This window comes from Haplochromis burtoni, unplaced genomic scaffold (genome assembly GCF_018398535.1).
Source record: "Haplochromis burtoni strain Fernald_Lab_line unplaced genomic scaffold, NCSU_Asbu1 Contig_7, whole genome shotgun sequence".
In the NCBI taxonomy this organism is placed as follows: domain Eukaryota; kingdom Metazoa; phylum Chordata; class Actinopteri; order Cichliformes; family Cichlidae; genus Haplochromis; species Haplochromis burtoni.
The window spans coordinates 4,780,532-4,802,472 of record NW_024582368.1 but is presented as its reverse complement, the minus strand read 5'-3'; the positions used below and the strand labels follow the sequence as shown (position 1 = coordinate 4,802,472).

Below are 21,941 nucleotides of genomic sequence, written 5' to 3'. Positions count from 1 at the left end.
GTTCTTGGAGGTTTTTGTTGTACTAGAAAATAAACGTCTTTGCAAATTGTTGCCCAGCTTTCCTTTCCAGTTTACAAACACTTACGAGAACTGAGCTACCTCACAGAGGCTATAAAATATCACACTTTCATTATTCCAGGGTGTATGCTTAAAAGTCTTTTGAAAATTTACATCTCACACACCCCCACAAGCACACACACGCGCACATACACAGATATTTAATGCTCCTGCTGCGTGAAGCGTGCTCAAGGGCACAGCTCCCCTGTGTCACCTGGGACATGAAACCATTAGGGAGGGAGGTTAGGAGGGGAAGTGAGGGAGAAAGCTGGGAAGGCAGCAAGGAGGGGGAGAAAGGAGAGTAGGAGAAGGAAAGGAGAACATGGAAAGTAGGTGAACCACTCCATAAGTAAGCTTCAACTACAACTATGCAGCGTGGCTAATATAATCTAGCTTTTAAAAACTAGTACAGACCGGAGTAAATCATCTTAAAAATATCTGATTAATACATTTAATATTTGACTTAATACATTTTATAATCAAGTTTCAGTATTTCCTTTGATTCTGCTGCAGCCGTGTGTAGGTAATTAAAACATTTCTATCACCTATTATCATGTTACTGTTAGTACTACTGTTGCACATGACATGAAATGTCCTGTCTCCCTGCTGTCTAGGGCCAGTAACGCTGACACTGACATGGGTGACATCATAATGTCGCATTGGATTTCACCTGTATAGCTAAATCTACACACAAGCGCACCATACTCGATCGATAGCTGTCGCGCCAAAAAGTCATCCTAAAACAGGACCCAGAAGATCGATGGTCACACGGTGTTGCGCACAGGCACGAGGAGGAAACAGACCTTTGGGCAGATAAAAAGTCACAAAGTAGGGAGATAAGGATAGGGCTCTGGGCTAAAAGGGCAAAGAAAATTAAACAACATATCAGAGTCTGGCTTTAATTCAGAGACAACTCCTGTTTTTCCCGCAGCTCACCATCTCTAACCTCAGTGTGACCTGCAGAAGACTCTGCTGAGCAGTCAAACACTGGACTCTGGTGGGCAGTCTCCTGCATGACAACTGTGCAAAGAATCGCAAACCTCACTGTGGAATTAGCTAAGCATCGTCAACACCAACAGTGTTTTGGTGGATAGAATACACATCCAGAAAAAGGACAAGTTAAAATGTAGAAATGCATTCGTAAATTCATTTAGATTCCTTGTTTGTGTTGTTCAGTTAGACAACAATGCATCAGTCAGAGATTTTGTTTGGAGTGAACTGTGACAAGATGCTTCCCCATTGATACACTATTCTGGCGTTGAGAAATGTTTTTAACCAGGAATTAGAAGTCTCGAGCTTTGCAGCACTGCGCAGATTTAGACCCAAGACCTCCTTACTCTGAGGTAAGGCTGCTACTAACCACTGAGTGATTTTGCTGCTCACAAGGACTAATGATTTTTGGACTCATCACTGCATGTTTTCAACATGTTAATTTCAATAACCTATCATGTGCACTTGGTGAGAAGTGAAGCAATTTGAAAGAAACAATAAACCCATAACCACTTTAACAGACCTTTTGTGTTTAAAAAGGGGCAGTCCTCTACAGTCACATTTTCATGTGAGTTAGTTTCCTTTCTTTGTGACATAAAAATGTGACATAAAAATGCAAATGACTAACCGGTAGATGGACTGTAATGAGTGTAAGACCCAGTCCTGGCTGAACAGCAGGTAATGAGCTGTGGGAGCTGGAACTGCAATAACTTTTAGTGTGTGCGTCTGTGTGTGTCTTTATATGAACTAGAGAAAAAGGTACATGTGACTTATAAATAAATACATTTGAAAGTGTGTGTGGGGGTAACACATGTAAGAAGCTCGGCTGTAAAAGACCTGAAAAAGACAAAAGCTTACAGTCCCAAATGTGATGACTCACAAAACGCTCAAAAAGAAAGATCTGAGGAGAAAATGTAAATGAGAAACATGCATATATAAAATTGAGCAGCCTGAACTGACATGATTAGTCTGAATAGAGAATTGGCTTTTTTTCCTCTGTGTCAGTTTATAAGGCCTGTTTAAGCTACTACCAATGATCTGGAGGAAAAGGAAGATGAACAGAGGCTCCTGATCTCACTTCATCAACTGCACACATCATTAGTGAAAATCTTTACTCCCTTGCTTCACTGAGCTTCCTCAATTTCATTCTTGAGGTCAAAAAGGGAATGAGCTTCTTTGGTTTACAATCCTAGCCTTAGTATGTAAGCAGCAAGCTAACTATAGCATCTATGCACCTTGTAAATTCCACATTAGCTGAACTAGCCCAGCACCACAGCTCTGCTACAATAACTGAAAGTACTCTGGATAGAGTCAGACACTAAATGCCCATCTGGCATCTAGTCCTAAATTTAACAGGACACGGTGAAACTGAAGTCAAGATGACATTCAGAGTTATGTAATCAAGTTTTAAGGTAGTATGATTTGTTGCCAGTTTTTTTGTCCATTTATCTTTCCAACATCCTGTTTGTTTAAAGCCTCTGACTTTAGAAAACGCTTTAGGCCTTTAATGTTTTTTTGTCTCAGTCTTCATGGGTTATGATGTTCAAGTGGTCTTCAAAAACATTGGAATTAGCTGATCTTGTTAACAAATTGAAGTACTATAGGTAAGTATGAAAAATATCTTTATGTTTTCGTGTGCAGCCGGTGTGTCTCTGTATAAGATGTATTTATGTTATACGTCTCCAAGGCCCCTGCAGAAGACCAAGAGGGTCTTTCCAAGGCTTTAAATAGGAAAAGAGGAAAAGCCAAGTATAAAAACTCCCCATCCCCATTATCACAAATGGCTATGATGGCTGAGAAAGATCAATAAGATGTGAATTGTCCATCACTGAGCAAAATGCACAGCTGGTATGTTAACGTGTACTCATTGGCATGGTAAACCTTTTGCATAACTTTTATCATTTAACAATCTTTTCTTGCTTACTTTCTTGTTTACACTGTAGCAAACAGCTGTTATTTCAAAGTCAAATAATACAGCGTGTAAAAAAGGGGGGTACGATCTGATGCAGGACACACTTAGTCAAGATGTCTTTGAACTAAGAAAACCCGGCAGAGCAAATTCAGAAATCCCCCTGATAAATTATTAAAGTCTTAGAGTCTGGAAGATGGAATACAAACACGTGCCAGTCAAAAAGTATGCTACAGTCCTCCAGCTAAACATTTACCACATTAAAGAGCCACAGAAGAAAATCATGCGTTCATTGTCTGACACTGAGGTACAACAAAATCTGCTATAAATGTCATTTCTGTAGTTTTGACCGTAACATTATGAGAGCTCATAAAGCTAACTATAAAACAGGAAGAATAAAAAGTCCTGCTTTTTCCCCTGTCGGTGCAGGGCTGAAAAAAACAGAGTGCTGTACCTGTTTTTGCCTGATCTTTGGCAGACAGAGAGCACCAGACGAGAACAGACCATGAGCCATCTGTCCCCTCTGAGCCCCCCCAGTCTCCACACAGTGCGCACACAAACAAGCATGCAGTTAGACAGTCGCACATGTGCAAACAAGCACTTAAACTAAACACATACACGAGCATGAATTGCTCAGTAGAAATTGTCAAAATTACGGGACTATAATCTAATTCTCCATGATCGCCCCTTTGACACGAGGCCAAGGATTTCTGACCGAGGAGAAGAGGAAAGAAACGAAGTGATGTGAAAAAATATGAGCGTGAACATGGATTTACACTGGATTTGCCCATCATCCTGCTCACCAATACAACTGATTATCCTTCATTTATACCTTTTAAATATCTACTCTTTTCTGCAAATACAGAAGCTGTAACACATTCTGTTTCTTACACTGGAGTAATATCCTGGCATTTCTTTCTGGCAAACAGAAGGCTATTAGGTGCTGAAACAGCCAGCTGCCCCTCAGGCAACACAAAGTAATAGGCTGTTGAATGGTAAGGCCCAAATCCTTAATAGCAGTGCTCCCTGAACATGGCAACAAGACAGGCAATGTGAGTGTGTTGTGTAGAGAAATTCACCTGTGTTTTGTTACCCTGAAGTGGTCCATTTCTCAAAGGACACACTAATACACAGAAACGTCTTGATTTCTTTAAGAGCAAAAAGCATTTTAAACAATTTGCACACTCTAAATTATATTTAGTTTTTTTTAAAACTCATCACAATAATAGTAAAGGCTAATCCTGGAAACCAAAAGACTGTAAAGGCTTTGACAAGTGGACCGAGCGCTGGAATAGCAATCCAAGTGTCTCTGCATAGAGCAACTGATTTAAATTAATAACACCAGCAGATGTCAGTGCACACAAACAATGCCATGTAAAGACATATCATGTGACCTTAAAAAAAAAACCCCAAATGTAAAATCTCTCTCTCTGATGCTGTCTGCTATTTAATGCTGGCTATGCTTATGAGCAGAGTCTCTAACATCTGTGCTGTTTAGCACGGGACATTCGATGCATTTCAGCATCTCAGAGTACCTAAACTCACATTTATTCAGTCCATTAAATAAGACTGGCTTTAGATCAGTTATGTCCAATCTGATTCTATACAACATCCAAAACACAGTTCACCGTCAGAGCAAGCTAGAAGTGGAACAGTGGTAAATTATACTAAATTAAATATCTAATCAACCGGCACAGCATTGATTTTGGAACAAGCTCTGAACTAAACTACCACACTGATCTTGGGCCCTCAGAGGATTAAAATGTGTATGAAAATTGTAATTCTGATGAGTAATATAATATTGTATATTTCCATTATATGTGGTTAGACCCATGGATTGTACTATGTACTATGTACTAAGTACTGCCAAGCTTTGCATTTTTTCAGATATTAGAATACCAAATACACAAGAAAGACATAAATTAAAAAAGTGTAAAAGTGTTGTGGTTTTGTGGGAGTGTATGTGCCAGACTATTTTATGGCACGTAAACTCCTGGATTATTTCTTTAAATCCACAAAAATGAGTCTAATAGGTGTGTTAGAATTTGATGATATAGCCAGTTGTGGTCTGCGTGTCTCAGTGTAACTGTCAGAATGGGTAAAAGAAAAGCAACCAGTAAATGGCTGTTGGCAGTTAGAACACAAGCTATTGTCCTGCACAGCAGACATTTTTTTTATTGTGGGTGGCAGCACTTTTACTTTAGACCAGCATCAGTCCTGTAGCACTAAATCTGTGAGTGACATCCATTCCCTGCCCCCCGCATATGGGTGTGTTAGCTGACCCTCTGTGACCCCGTGTGTCCACTCATCTATCACACGGATAGCCAGAACTCAGTGCTCATCAAGGCTGCAGCCTAGGTACACATACATAAACAACACTTAGAGACACACACACACACACAGCTTTTTGACTACTATGGTGTATATACATGCTCCTGCAGGTACCGCCAAGGTCACAGCTGAGCAGAGAGACTAATGACCTATAATAAGACATAACCTTGACTGATAGGGACAGTCAGCATTGCTGTAGCAGCCAACAGAGCAATATACACGTTCACTCTTACTCTCTCTACAACACACGCACACACACACACACACACACACACACACACACACACACACACACACACACACACACACACACACACACACACACAGACAGAGTGAGTCGAGAGTCCTCCTGCTCTCTGCAACATCGTTCTGTCCCTGGTGGATTCAGATCTGCTATGCTTAATTTTACTTCATTTTTTTCAGCACCCTTGTCTTATTTCTCCTTTTGTACTGTTTCTGTTTTATAATCTGTTAACTCAGGCTAGCAGAGATGTCCTGTTCTTGTCCAGAAAAAAAAAGTTTAATAACTCTGAAAGTGTCCAGAGCATCAGTATCTGTGGATTTGATTCAAGTCTTAAAAAAGCTCAACTTTCCACATTGTTCTTAATCAACAAAAACAAAACCATTCCATGTCAGGAAACAACACAAAACAAACAAAGCAACTTAAAAAAAACCCTTAAGATTTCACACAACTGCAAGTACTACTACCCTGACAGAACATCACAAACTGGCTCTAACTAGAGAGAGACGTTGGTGTGCAAAACTAAGCAGCAGGTAAAGTACATCAAAGTCATGAGGTAGAGAAACAGACACCTCACAGGTGCCTATCTGGCAGCTTGATTACAAATGGTACCCAAAAAACACCAGTTTCAACATCAGCAGTGGAGAGGCAGCTGAATGTTGGATATCTGGGCTGAGTTACAAACACAAACACAAACCTGAGATTGTGAAACTGGCCAATAAAAGGAAAAGAAACAAATTTGAAGTGTTTCAAACAAGCTGAAATACTAAACTTCCATTTGCGAGCGTTTACGTAAGTAACTGAGGTTATTTCAGTTAAGGATATGTTTGCAACTCCCTACATGTTGGCTGACTGTTTGGACTCCTTAATCCATTCCTAGAGTCGTAGCAGACAAATTGATGTTCACTAGGTTAAGTGTCGTATGTGCTCCTATGAGGAGAATGCAACTGAGCAGTCTCCACCCATAACTCAGCTCACTATGAAGTGTCTCCTCTTTGTAACATCAATCAGCAGTTCTCAAACAAACAGAAGGTATTGCTAATTCTATAATAGAATAATAGAATACACACAAAAAAATCCATATTTTTAAAAACTGAGATGCATAAACATGCTTCTCTACTCTTCACCAATTCAATCATCCATTTGCGGGACAGCTTCCCGCTGCACCAATTGTAAAATGGCCTGCGCCTGACTCATAACATTATTAGAGTCACGGTGAGATTGAATCAAAGTGTTTAATCTTAATTCTGCCAAAACGTAATGTGATGACAGACTCTGCGCAGCTGTTTTACTCTTTACTAGTTTACTGTCAACAGACTAATCAATAACAGCTAAAAGAGCTTTAAATCAAATTTAAATCAATACGTTGTAGGATATAATCAAGTTGGGCTTAAAAATTACATGTTTCACATGCTGACCCTTTAAGAGGAAGAACAAGCACAGCTTTTTTCCTGTTGTTCTCTAGACTGTGTCATTCCTGCTTAGTTCCAACACTTCTTATAATTGGTCACTTCAGCAACTTGTGTGTCAATGTGTGTGAATGTGTGTGTATGTGTGCGTGCCCTTCTTCAGCTGAGGTGGACATTTGGGCATCAAGAGGGAAGGTCCCAAAAAAAAGTTAAAAGTGCACTGTAGGTGTCGAGATGGCTGACACACAGCTGACAGCATCCCAGTCAGCAACACACACACACACACACAAATGCACAGGGTGACAGCAACCTAGTCAGCAGCACCACTAACAGCAACCTGACGCGTACTGCTCCGTCTCAGTGTATCAGATCAAGCCTTCAGTCTGTCAGATAGCAAACTGCAATTATATAAACAGGACAATGATTTAGCACTTCCCTTTTTCAAATTCTGTGATATATGATTCCTTAAAATAACCTGTAGATATTTTTTTATAGTTGATTAATCTGTTGATTAGGTTTTGATGAACTGAACAATCATTCTTGATATATAAATCACCAGAAGAATGATCATGCTCCTCCATGCTGACCGAAGTTATGACTAATTGCACCTCATCGGGTGTAGCCTTTAAGCCCAGACAACACAAAAAGAGCTTCGCACTGCCACTGCAAGAAGTGTTGCAGAGGGGCAGAACACCTCCCGCCTTAAAATGGTTCCTCGAGGAGCCCTAAATAAATTTAGAAAAGGCCCCTCTAGAGTCTCTTCTAGTGCTTCATCTCCCTCACCTAAAAAACGAATGTGGAAACCAAGAAAAAAAAGTGTGGCATGCAGCAGCTGCAAATCAAGTTACTTCAAAAGTCCAATGTGAATGTGACCAACTGAAGCAAAAGGAAACCTTACAAACAAGCTTGAGCCACCAAAGTACAGCATACACAGTCTGACAGCAAATATCTGACCTTTCTGTTTAACTTACTGGTTTAGCACAACAGTGATGGCAGGATGATGAAAGTTCACAGTTGAAGTTGTACTTTCAGAATAACAATAAGAGTACTTTATTAATTCCAGATGAAATTATATTGTCATAGTAACTAACTAAATGAAATTAAATAATACAGTATATTAAAAAGTTATAAAATATAACAAAATATTTCTAATAAAAACAAAAAGTTCTACATATAAATGCCCCAGTACGTTTGTTCTAAAACAGTAACAATGTGACAAAGCTCTGGGTAATGCTTTTCACTGTCCTTCAGGTAGGAGACTACTGGGTGGGCTCACAGATGACACACACTGCATACAGAACTTGGGTTGTCTGTGACTCAAGCTGCATTTGAAATAACAACTAGAAACACAACCAAAAATATCTGATGTGAGACTGTCAACGCGGCAATACACATCATCAAGGGAGATTGCTAGAAGTTGCTGTAGGGCTGATCTATTTTCAACACGCAGGGTGTTTGTGAAAGGAGCTGTAGTGAAACGAAGGAGAAAGGACCACCAGCAGAGGAGGAAGAAGAGGGTGAGAGTTAAAATAACATGCTAGCTGTGCAATCGGAAATTGTAAAGCAAACTGATTTCAAACGCGGTGAATTCGAGACACTGCATTGACTCAGTTATGTCTGGAATAGGGCGGCTCACGTGTTGGTAATGAAATGATTGCATGAGGTGAAAGGTGATACAACAGAGATGAAGTTCCATCGTCATCATCAGTTCAAGAACAGTCTTCATTACTGCTTTAGGTTTAACATCTCTTTCAGGTTGGAGCTGAGTTATTTTCATTACTACAACACTTATGGAATATTTTCTTGATAACTTGATAAACTGTATAAGATGACAGACATGGGGGACCACTTGTCCTAAACACAATTCAATTTAGTTTAAGAAAAAGGGAATTAAATCACCCATATATACTGACATTTGTGAATCTATAACCATGGATTCTTTTTTATAGGTTAGTAATTTATTACTGCTCTTGTTTCAATGTTCTACTCTTCTCATTTCCTGTGTTTTAGCCCTGGCTGTACAGTGTTAGCGATAGATCTGTAGTAGGCTGATGGATTTGAAAGACACACAGAGACAGAGCACAGCATCAGTCCTGGAGACACACAAGTAAATCTACATCACAACGTGTACAGACAATGCCCCTTGGAGCACCAATTTTCTAACTATCCTAGTAAAACACCATTTAATGCAGCATACTAATTCTTTCAAAGGGCCTTTAAAAACAGGGATGTGTAAGTCCATATAATAATTTTAAATAAAGGACTTTTGTGATGCTCAAGCTGATCTTAAATGTAAGCCCACTTTAATAAAAGCTATAAACTAGAATATGCCCTCCTGCTCTATAACTATAATGTACTACACCTTAAAAGATAAGTCTAAAGCAAATCCTATTGTAAATATTGAAAGTCTGGCCCAAAATAATTTTTTAAACATTTATGAATGACTTAAACGCATAATTTATGAGAATATAGTCCCGCAATGATGACCAATATGTTAGCTCAGATAGGAGGTCATAACAGAGCCAGATTTTTTTGCTTACAACTGCCACCCAGGCATTGATTCCCTTCTCTGGTTACCTACAGGAACAACCAGGGAAAGGACGAGAAGGGAGGACAGGAGGACAGAGAAAAAATATGAAAGAGAGGGGAAAAAAATCAGTAGACTCTGGGCTTGAAATTGAGGACATTTGGGGGAGGGCGAGCACAAATATAGGCATGATATGAATCCACTCTTTTTGTGATCTGTTCCAGCCACATCCTTGAATTTCAGACATAGTACAACTGGGTACAACTTGGATTCTGTGTAACCTTCTCTGACCTTTCTAAAGCTGTCGTTTAGGTATTCTATGGCAAAATCCAGTGCTTTTATTAGTTAGAATTTGTGCTGCCTTAGTCATCTTTCAGAGCAGATAGTCTTTGTGGGGATGATAAATCACATATCCAATCTGCAATATGCTGGGAGTCTTCACTGATAACAGAGTGCAAACATGTTTGGCAAAGCTGCCTGTGAATAATTCACTATCAAAATTAAGTAGACAGAATGCTTTGCCTCTATCCTGGCTGTGCACACAACTGTTAATAAAAACATGCAGCCAAAGACTTCTGTGTGTGTTTATGTGTAATGCTCCCTGTCTAAAGGTCTGTTTTTCCAGTGATCTGGCACATAACCAGTAAAAGAATACCAATCCCAGCTTGGAGCTACAATGAACCTTTTCCCATCAGCTGTCATTATGCTGGATTACAATTTGCACAAGGTTGTTTTAAAACCAAGAGATGACAAAAGTGATCATTTAACTGCTTCTTTTATATCTCACTATACTGCACAGTACACTCGAGACCACATACACTGTGTGAAAATTCAGAATCCCCATGCTAAGATCACACTGCAACCTTTTCACACTAAATTACCTGATTTAAGGTGGAATGGAGTCTTTCCCTCAGCGCTAAAAGTACACAAAAATGCCGCGTCTATACTGTGACAAAGTGGTTTTAAGAGCCAGTGTTGAAGTTGAGTCTCTTAGTTAGACATCGCAGGACTGTTTTACTGTTCTACAGAGGGCAATATTACACATTTCAAAGAAGAAATACAGCACACCACCACCAGAGCAGCTTAGGTATGTACAGCAAAATCAGCTTGCTAAAACAATTCAATCAGTGAGGTTGGAGCTTGTTCAGAAAGTAGGCTGCATGCATGTTTGGGAGTTGGAATGGGTGGAGGGGATAGGGGTGGGGTGGATATTTTTTCACAAATCATGAATCAAGGCGTTTTTCTGTTCCCAAAGGGACCCTTGATACACCCCTAACCTCCTGCTTTCCCTTTTTACCCCTACCCCCTTTTCTCCCTCTCTCCCTACTCCATGTAAGAGAGCTAACTGTGTGGAGGTGTGATTACCATCGATCTGTCCTAACACAGCCCATTTCCTCCAGCCAGGACCACATGCTTCTGTCCTTGGCCAGGTGCAGATGTTTTTAGGGGTAGAAAATGTAAAAAGACTGGGTGACGCATCCAGGACTATTGATAAGATATGAGATTAGGGTATTAATTAGGGTAGCCTTTTCTTTGTGTGGGGGGAGGGGAGGGGGGTTCTCAGTATTATCTCTGCTGAGCTTGGCTTGACTCATAAAATCAAGCCAGACAACAAAAGTGATGGTCGCATGATTCCAGTTATCTCTACATGTTATGGTGGAGTGGCAGGTGGTTAAGTAGAGGACAGGGGAACAGGGTGGTGGTGCAGGTGGGGGCGAGCAAATGAAAGTAATTATCAAGCCATACAGGCGTGAGTCCCAAGGGTAAATAGCGTTTGTGTGAGTGTGCGTGTGTGCGTGTGTGGGTGTTTGCAAGACATGTAGGAAATCTAGACAGCACTACGGGTAAGCTTTATCAGCGAATGTATGAGGAGCACCTGCTATACATGCACAAACGCACACATGACACACCATTTGGTGCATTTAAGAGCTGATGGAGGAGGTCTGGCACTGACGCACAGCAGGGGTTTAATAAGTGTGATGTTGTAAGAGTGGGGGCGTCATTTCTTTCCCTCTTCCCCCTCTTCGACTCACACACACTCATGCACAATAGTGCTTCAGTGAACAGTAAGCTGCAAGTGACCCCGAGACAGACATATACATCAAATGGATGAAAAAAGAGCTAGAGCCTGCAGGTAGCATCATGCTTTTTAAAAGCAATACACTATCAGTAGCTGAAAGACAAGGAGATCTAATCAGTCACTGTCAGATTATGTGTGCACACTGTTTGAGTTCTCTCCTCCCTTTCAAACACCAACTCTAATTCATCCACTTATCCCTGATCTTTTTTCTCTTATAGCCAGCTTCAGGTTGCCCCCTTCTCTCTTTTCTCTCTTTATCGCCACAAACACCTGCTCCCCCTCTCTTTATGTCGCTCTCTGTCCTTACGTTATCAAGCCTCTGCTCTCTTTTCTTTTCTCTTTACCCCTCCTCCCTTTACATACCATTCAGCACTGTAACTACAATCGCCAGCCACTTTGTCAAGCATATCTGTTCGATTGCTTGTTAAAACAAATATCTAATCAGCCAATCACAAGGCAGCAACTCAACGCATTTAGACATTTAGTTATGGTCAAGATGACCTGCTGAAGAAAGGTGTTTTACATGACTCAGAAACTCAAATAATCACTTGTTGCAAGAATAAGTATACAGACGAGCATCTCTGGATGTCGAACTTAATGTCAATCCTGGAAGCAGATGGGCTACAGCAACAGAAAAGCACACTGGGTGCACCTCTTTTTTAACATCAGGAGATTGGAAAACACTGCCTGACCTGATGAGTCTCAGAATTTGGCATAGATATATCCTGCTTAGTATCAATACTTTAGGCTGGTGGTGTGTGGGATGGTTTCAAGGCACACTTTGGACCCCTTTGCACCAACTGAGAATCGCTTAAACAGCACAGCACAGCCTGTCTGTTTATTGTTGCTAATCATGTCCAACCCTGTACAACCAGCAAATCTGATCTCAGACAGGCATGCACATTTTCACACTTCTCTCTTGTTTAAACACTCTCAAAGTTAAAAACTTTGTAGAAAAAAAAAGTCCAGTATTTTATAGAATGAAACCAAAGGCGCCCGTTGTTCCCTTTAGATGTTGCAAAACGTTTAGTCGACATTGTTGTGTTTGTCACATACAGTACAGTACAGCACTTCAGTGTCACACTGCTAGCATTCGAAGATTTATGTAAATTTGACAAGCTGAACGCATTCTGTACTGGACAGGAGACACAGCACGAGATTGATTGACAGTGGTCTACAGCCAATCAGGATGCAGAACACAATGCGCTGTAAAAAAAAAAAAAAAAAAACAGCTTGAAAAATTGCTCCAAAAAAAACCATCCGTGAACCAGCGAGGCCGCGAAAACTGAACCGCATTTTAGCGAGGGATCACTGTAATGCAGAGTCCGTGCCCCAATAGAACAAAACTGTTCTGACTGCACTAGGGTGACCTGCACAATATTAAATAGGGTTTTTTTAATATTGTGACCAACTGATGTATAAAAAAAACAACAAAAATTGTCCTTAACGCAGAAATTTCTTTCATTTCTAAATACAATTAACCACTTTCTTATTCTCTAAAACCATATATTGCATGATATAACATAAGCAGTTCTCTTTTGGGGAACCCACAAGCCTCCGTATTATGAGATTTTCACATACATGGAGTGGAAGAGTGGCAAAAAAGACAACAATGACCTTCAAATGACCTTTAGGCTTATGATCACGCTCCCTCTCTATCATTTCTCACTCCTTGCCTCTCTAATTCTCTCCATTTCTCCTTATCTCTTGCTCTCCTTTCCATCACACCCGCTTACTCTCATTTGATCTATTAGTCCTTATCTCTACCACTCTTCTTCTACCTCTATAACCCCTGCTGGTGATTTTTTCCTCTATGATTCTTCATAGACAAACACTCTTCTTCTACACACACACACACACACACCATGGTCAGCATCCACCTGGCTTTTACAAGCATGTCATCATTTTTGATCTTCCATAAAAACCAAATCACCTGCTGCACATAAAACAAAAAGACACTTAGGAGTTAGACACACAGACACAACTAGAAAACATGATTTTTTTCTCCCCTGTTGGCAGGACAAACAAATTCCCACATACACTGGTTTCCCATTACAAGCGCTCCCTAACAAACCCCTTCACCACCACTCTCTCTCTTACATGTGGACACACAATCACGCGCACACACCCCATCCCCCAGCAGCTGTTTTCAGTGAGGACCCTCAGAGTGGTGGATCAATAATTAGAACAATCCTTATTACATGCTCTCATTTTCCCTTAGAGACTCAAGCTAATGTAGAACAATAGCAGGATACAGTAGAGTAAGAACGCCGCGTTGAATGCTGGAGGAATCCATCACGTTTCCGGACATGTGAAATGCAGGAGTGAGGATTACAGTGTACTGATGGAACTCTATGCTACTATACTAGGATCTACATGTGAATGCATAACATCACACAGCCACACTGTCAAGATTCAGGAAATGTTGTTCCTTCTCACATTTGAATGAAATTTGATTTGATGTAGAAAGACATCAGACTGGTTAAGCGGACCAGAGTATGCCCTACTGCAAACTGTATTTATCGAAGAAGTAGACAGCTGGTAGAAAAAGCTAAATTGTTGGTATGCTTATTGATAAAACTGCAGTGAATATCAAACAGCGTTAGTGCAACTTTTCTGTGAACAATCAGAAACCAGCACAGGAATTCAACTCACCTACCTCCAGCTAAATCAACTATACAAAGAGGTACTAAATAAATATGATTCATCAAGTCCCAGCAAACAGATTTGCTAGTTTTTTTAAAAGTATCTTTTATGGTTTTTTCTTATTTTCATGCCAGCAGAGACAACGTAGGAATCTCATATCAAAAGGCACAGCTTTTACAGAATTTCAAGGTATTTAGTGAAAGTCTCACTGAACTATGTCTGTCCCTTTCAGAGTGTCAGTGCATATAAGCTACTATATATATATGTATATGTACGTGTACAGTCAAGAGCGTGATGTTTCGTTCAATATGAATATTGGACATTAAGACCAGGTGACCACTGCTTCTCTGAGACAAGCACACATGCACACACACTCATGGTATGTGTCCTGCAAACAGTGTAGTACTTATACTACAAACAAAAACAAAAAAATGATTTCGTGATAAACATAGTTGCACATAATACATTATATTACTGAAGCTTGGCAGCCTTTCCTAAATCCAGGTCTGTCAATTGTCCAGTCGATGGCCATCTTGATGGTGAAAACGTTTTGTAATACTGGGAGGAGTTCCCAATGCCAGTGCAATTAGCTGAGGCATGCATGGGCGCTGAATTCATTAACCTCCATCTTTCAGGGGATGGTGGGGAGAGGAGGAGAGGAAGGAGGAGGCGAGCAATACGCGTGTCGGCTTTGTTTCACCCAAAGCGATGGCAGGGACGTTATACAATAAAGTAGGAAAGAAAAAATAGAGAAAACGAAGAGATAAATTTGTCTTAATTTCCACCAATATTACGTTCCCCTGAGGATTTTTTAACGCCGTTGTTTATTTTTGCTCCAGGGGCTGGACAGAATCATGCCTTGCCACTGTTGCCATGAGCTTGCACTGAAGCACGGGGCTGGAATCCAATTTCAGCACTCCAACTTACCCTCAGGCTCTCATCCCATAGTCCTTATTTAGATTCATCACTCTTATTATCGAGATTTATACCTCCTAATGAACAGTGATGATAGTGATGAATCACAAACTTTACCTCCGATGTGGAGGACAGACTTAAGTGGATCAAAGAGTAAAAGCATTCTCAATGTAACAGACACAATGGTGCAGTACGAGGCTTCAACGACACACAGTCAAAGCACAAAGGCACAAAACTATAAAATAGGCACAACACTTCAACTGAAGGTGAAGCATTATCAAAACAGGACCAAGTGACCCAAATAAACCTTGGAAGAAGAATAACAAGTACCATACCAATGCATATTCTGGGTACTGGAATGGTGTGCAAAACTGGGACAGTAAGAAACCCATGCTTTGCTTAGCTCTCTCCCTTTCTCTCTCTGGGAATCCATTGGGGGCTCCTGGCTCTAGATAATGTCATTAGAAGTACAGCAGCTTGAAGCATTTCTGTAACACTGTAATGGGGGTTTCCCATTAAAGTGACCACTGCAGCGACCAAGTTTTCACCGATTCCACTGAAACTGTCACACAACACATGAAAATTAAGCTTTTATGCAAACACACACGTAACATCTCACTAGAAACTCCATCTCCTCCATCCTCCTATGATGCTTTCCTGGCGATTTACATAACTAACACAAGTTAAGATGGCTTAAGTGATAAGGCATATGCAACAATGACCTTTCCGCAACAATCCAGTTGCATTTTGCAGGTGACGAAATGAGAATTGCTTAGCTCAAATCAACACAAATGAATAATTAATACATGTCCAAAAGCTTAGTTTACTGGGTGCATTTAGGAAGTAGTGATCAAATGAACAAAGAAGTGGTTAAGGGCACAGCCTATGCTTGAATGAACTTCACACTGGGTTATAATACGACATTACTTCAAACAAGACAGGAAACCCCAGCAATCACAGTAAGTGGTATGAGAATGCAACTTGAAAAGTTAATAAATATCGATGCAACATAAATTAAGTATGAATTTCAAAACATTCTGCTGCATTTCATGACACATACAGTCATCCACCTGCTTGGTGACTAATGCAAAAAAAAGCGAAGCATCCACTCTGCATTTAAAAGTGTTTTGTACTTGCTCTGCTAACTAAATATAGCATTGGTAGGGCTGGGAAAGGAGTGACTCAAAACACTCTGTTGCACAATTTGCGCCTAAGCAAGCACATATGCGTTTACTACAATATGATGCAGACAGAAATAAAGGGGTTTCAGGCAGAATAATAAAGAGAAAATAACAACATAACTTTGAAATGATGCGAGATTTCTTGAGTTGGGCTCCATGGCTTCTAAAAAAGTTCAATTACAACATTAACAACATTAAATGGATGGAAAAAATTCAAATACATTGTGCGTAAGTTATCACGGTTTTAATTTTCTTCTCTGTTATTCTTTCTCATTTTTGTCTCTGACTGTAATGCGCTTTTATCACATTTTTCTGAATGTGTCACTCTTTTGTTATGTCTGTCTGTGACTCTGATAACTCCTGGTCTATATTATGAGACACAGCGAGAGTTGGAAGGCCACCAACAAGACTAACCAATGCACAAGCAAGGGCAGCCATGGAGTAAAGCCATAGGAATGAAAACATAAGAGCACCCGGTGTGTGTATTTTGAAATGCAGCTACTGTGTAAAGTGTGTGAGAGAGCGACTGACAGCAGCGGCCCACAGTTCACCATCTGACAAACAAATTAACTTTAGTGTTTGACTTTGTTTTGTCACAGAGTATTATTAAAAGCTAGCAGTGTGAGCCAAACAACAAATAATAAAAAAGTCACAGAGCCATACGTGAATGGACAGGATGATGTGAATAAGAGAGACCAAGCCAAAAAGGGAGAAGACAAAAGACAAACATGCAAAAAAAAAGCCCTACAAAGGAACACAGAGTGACAGACAGAGAAATGAAGAGTAGATCGGTGTGAGGACAGAGAGAAGGACGCAGGGCAGGCCGAGAAGAAAAAGCTGATTACTCTCATGGATGGTGCTGTGCACAATCCAATCAATACAACCCTCTCCTCTTCTCTTCTCTCCATCTCTGTCTCTTGTTCTCTTCTAAGAAACATGACCCTTCATAAGGACCATAAAACCTCCAATACAGATCAGCATTGCAGACACATACAAGTTTGCCACACAAACACAGGAGAAAGTAAAAAAAGCGCTCCAACAGACATGAGCACAGTCTTAAAACACATTTGGCTCCAAAGAACTCCACCAACTCACTTGAACTCAAGAATCTTTGTTTTGTTGTTTGTTTAGAGAAGATTGGGCCATGCTAGCTCACTTCTTGTTTATGCTAAGGTCAAATAACGTTGCCAGCAGCATAATTCAAAACCAGGCACCCATGGGCGCAAAGTACAGTAAATGTCACTGTTATTGAATTGATCTCTCACGGTCAAATCTCCTGGCATTAATACGCAGAATGAAAATAAATGCTTTCTCTAAACTCTGTTCCGGTCAGACAGACAGAGAATTCATTGCTGATTTTGTGTTTTTTCTCAAAAGAAGCAGCTCATAAGTTCCTTATGTTCTCCTTATTTTTGCATGAGTGTCTCCAAAGTAAAGAACTTAACATGTACGAGAGGAGGAAGAGGAGGGAGACCCCACGTGCATTTCTGTTCCTCCTCTCTCAAATGAAAAGCTTTGTCATCAATAAATCAAATATGTATGCATTATACATGGCTGTCTGTGCATCCAAGCACAAACACAGACATGCACATGCAAGAACCTAAAAAACTCACTAAAGTAATCATTTATATTTACAATACAGTGGTCAAGTGCATGTATGTGAGAGGTTTGCACCTTGGCCTGGGTTTGCTCCATTTAATAGCATATTTTTTCTTTTAAAAACATGCAATCATCACCTCACGCTCCTTGAAACTTCATTTGATAGAAATAAAAAAGTCTCAACAACCTGACTCTGCATAATGCCCGTTCTTCACTAAAACGAGGAAGGATGGATATGGAATTGTTTAAAGGAGCCTTGTGTGGTGTAGTTTTACTAAAGACAGACAATATGACTCATAAAGAGTTGGAATGGGATAAGAAAACAAAAGGCACAAGTCCATGGTGAGTTTACCTCATTCAGAGGCAGGTAGCTAAGATCATAATCGCAAGCAGGTGTAATTATCTTTGACTTTCCGCTGTCATGTATGCCCACATACTCAGATACACTTTAGAATGCATAGAGGCAATAAACACTGACTCCATCACACATGCATTTAAAGTACAGAGTTACAGATGCTGTTTGAATTGGACAGCACGACCAGAGTAAAGAGATACAGCAAGAGAATCTCCACATCTGGATTTATATGAACACGTGAATGAATGAATGAATTTATGCGAGACCTCCAAGCTCATTTAATCAGTCAAGCTGAGGTAAACGTCCACATCTACTTGCTCATACACACAGAGTCACGGTCCAGCGACGCTAGTGGAGCAAAGCAGATGAAGCCACCAGCCAGCCAAGCCAGCCCTCGTCTCTTTTACCTTTCTCTTTTGTTCCCGGGATGCTGTTCTCCTGCTCTTCCTCCGCTTCTCCTTCTCGTCCTCTATTGCATTCACATCCACTTCCCCCCGATTCTTCTTCAATTGGGAGGCCGCGTGAGCCATGATAGGTAATAAAAAAAAACGAAGAAGCACCACACACTACACACGCGTGCCTCACCTGAAATCCCAGAGAAGTTCAGGGGATATAATTTGACAAAACCAGGATCTCAGAGGAAAAAATCGGGGTAGAAAAGGAAAGGGGGGGAAAGGGAAGAAAAATGCCCTCCTTGAAAAGGAGAATGGAGAAGAGTAGGGTTTCTTTTTCTTTTGTATGTATGTATATATATCCTGTGTGTCCTTTCTTTTGGTTGTTGCTCTGGTCTGGTCTCTCTTTCTTTCTTTCTTTTTTTTAAAGTGATGGAAAGCTGGGAGAAAAGAGACAGCAGCTTCTCCTCGTCACCTCTTCCTCCTCCTCCTCCTCGTGTGTCATCCGTTGGCAGTGTGAGAGGAGCACGTCCAGGAGAGGTGAGGACGAACCGGATGGAGAGAAGAGAGACACGAGCATCACCAGCACAGAGGTGGAGGGAGGGAGGAGAAAGGAGAGAGAGAGAGCGAGAGAGAGAATGGAAGTGGAGGGAGGGTGTGTGTGTGTGGGGGGGGGTTACCATGGTAACCGCACTCTTTTTTTTTTTAATGGTTTCTTTTAAATCTTTCTTTCTTTTTTTCTGTCCCTTTTTCTTTCACTTTCTTTCTCTGTCTCTGTGCTCTGGTTCCTGCTGTTGTACAGTACCTCAACTGGTGCTCCACCACAGGGCGCTTGTGTGTGTGTCTGTGTGTGCGCAACAGAGATAAACTGTGTGTGAGTAGATATGAGTGCATGAATGAAGCAAAGACATTGGCTAGGAAAGGAGAGGAGAGGAAATGGTGGCAGGAAGCAACAGCAGAATGGGTGAGTGTGTATTTATATAGATATATCTATATACGTGTGTGTATGCGCGTGTGTGTTTAAACAGCATTTATCTACTATCACACATATATACACGCATTACCAGTTGGAGGTGATCAAGTAATGGATGGTAGAACATGCAGAGGACACACGTAGAGCCAATGCAGGAGGGAGGAGAGAGTAAATGACTGATGCTCACACCCTTCAACCCCCACGCTCATGCAACCACACAACCATACACATGTATGCACAAGAAAGACTGTAACAATGTTCTTGACTGACACAAAATTGCAAGAAATAATAATCCAGTCATCCATTAAGTAAATTAACTAATCTGCACAGAATTATAAATGATTTAGTAAATGAATGAATGAATGAATAATTTAATAAATGCACACATCCAAAATCTAACAAGTAAGTGCCTGCTTCCAAGATTTATGAGTCCTCAATCCTGTGCTTCCCTAACTTCTGTGTGGTCAACCCATCTGGGATCATTGACATCATGATGGAGAGGTCAAACAGGACCAGGGGAGCTTTTGTTTCACCAAATCTCTCGGGTCTTTGTTGAAAACAGAGAGGAGGAGGAGGAGGAGGAGGACAGAGCGACAGTAAAGAAGATCTACATAGAAAAAGAAAAAAAAAGACCCTGTTTGATTTTGGTGACTGAAGAATGGGGAAAAAACGTCTTGTTTAGAATGTCCTTCACAACCACCACGCTCACGTCACACATGGCATTGTGGAGGCAGATGGAGCATGCGGCAGCCATCTTTGTATTTCTTTCCCTTCCTGCCTGCGTGTCAGAGGCAATCATGAGTCTGGTTGGGTCCTGTCGACACCAAGAGGATGCCTTATCACATGCCTGTCTGCTTTCAACAAATTCTGTGTTCATTCACAGCTCTAACTGTATGGACTGAACATGGAACCATATGGGGAAAAGTGGGGGATAGGAAAGGAGATGATCGGGCGCCGCTGTTAGTGAAAGAGGAGAACAACCCTCCTGGGAGACACAGCGGGTTTAGCTGGTGGACACCAGTCATGTAACGATATGAGCGTGAAATTCCCTTTTCTTTCCCGCAGAAATCTATTCATCCTCACCACTTCATTTTTCTTTCTTTTCAACCACAAACGCCAGCCAACAGCAAAAAGGGGGGCTGAAGCTGACTTACAGCCCCCATAATGCATCAGGGGGTGTCACATTATGCCAAATTATCATGCGGTTGCTAGGTGAGGGCCAATGGGATGGCTCAGGGGAGGACAGGATGGATGGATAAGGAGCGTGGAGAGGTAAGGCGAGGGATTAGAAAGGGAGGGAGCAAGCGGGTGGGTACATGTGTGCATGTGTATGTATGGAGGCATATGTGCACATGATATACAAATCACCCGAGTGGAAAGAAAAGAAAATCCTTTGTCCAAAGAGAAATGTAAAATTAAAAAAAATTAACTGTGTAAAAAAATACATTTAGTACCTGCCAGTTCTAAAACCCCTTTTTTTCCACAATTCATTCATCAATAATACCCTAATCGCACTTTAATAGCCAAGAGAAGAGTGCACTCTCCCACAGTTGTACTTGTAGTAAAAGCTACTGCCAAGGTGTCCTATATTTCAGACACCAGCATTTTGGAGGCAAAGGGAAATAACAACTACTACAATAGAGTGGAGTTGGCTGGTGGCCGGTGAACTCTAGAAGTGGACGATTATTGGACGTTTTCCACTGTTCTTCAGGCACCATGCCATAAACATAAAGCCAGGCCAAATAAAAAAAAGACTACTAGAGTGATAAATCACACACAAAATGAAGAATACACTGCATACAAAATGTTTAAGCATGCTAAAGAAGACATAAATGTTAAATTAGTCCATTATTATGGTGGTAATTTTAAATTGGTGGCTATTAGGAGAGCTGCAAGTTCATGAATTGGCACAATGGAGACACAGTACTTAAACATTCCTGAAATGCTAATGGTCTAATCCAGTTTCAGAGAGAAATGTTAATATTGTGTGCTCATCTAAGTCTTTTATCAGAATAAAGCAAATTTATTTGTGTCTGTGCTGTTGATTGACAAAGGTCTTTGTGAAGGAATACTTTGGAATAAATATCATTCTTAATTAACATTATTCTTCGCATTATTGTAGTATCATTCTACAAGCAGCAATAGTAACCGGTATTCTTCAGATATTCCTGAAAGCATGTTGTTATATCCGGGGTAGGCTGCCTTGTCCTGAGCCTCTGTATCCTATGCAGCTCCCAAGCTGAATACAGCTTGTCCAATCACAGCGTGACTCCCAGTGGCCTCTTTGATCTCTCCAGTGACAACAGTGCACCCTAACACATAAACAAAAACAGGCA

General features: G+C 40.7%; 1 protein-coding gene across 33 annotated transcripts in view; it reads right to left on the bottom strand.

The window, feature by feature from the left end:
* LOC102308332 (ankyrin-3) overlaps window positions 1-21,941 on the bottom strand; it is a 118,015-nt gene that overhangs the window by 69,658 nt on the left and 26,416 nt on the right. For 17 of the 33 annotated variants that reach the window (XM_042225608.1, XM_042225616.1, XM_042225619.1 and 14 more), the window contains exon 1: window positions 18,648-19,273. The exons of 2 other annotated variants lie outside the window; for them this stretch is intronic. In XM_042225608.1, coding sequence (XP_042081542.1) covers window positions 18,648-18,770 — 123 coding nt within the window. In that variant the 5' untranslated portion in view covers window positions 18,771-19,273. Of the gene's footprint in view, window positions 1-18,647; window positions 19,275-21,941 lie in introns of those variants that run through there. 14 more of the 33 variants (XR_006054975.1, XM_042225517.1, XM_042225562.1 and 11 more) reach the window with 2 other exon arrangements.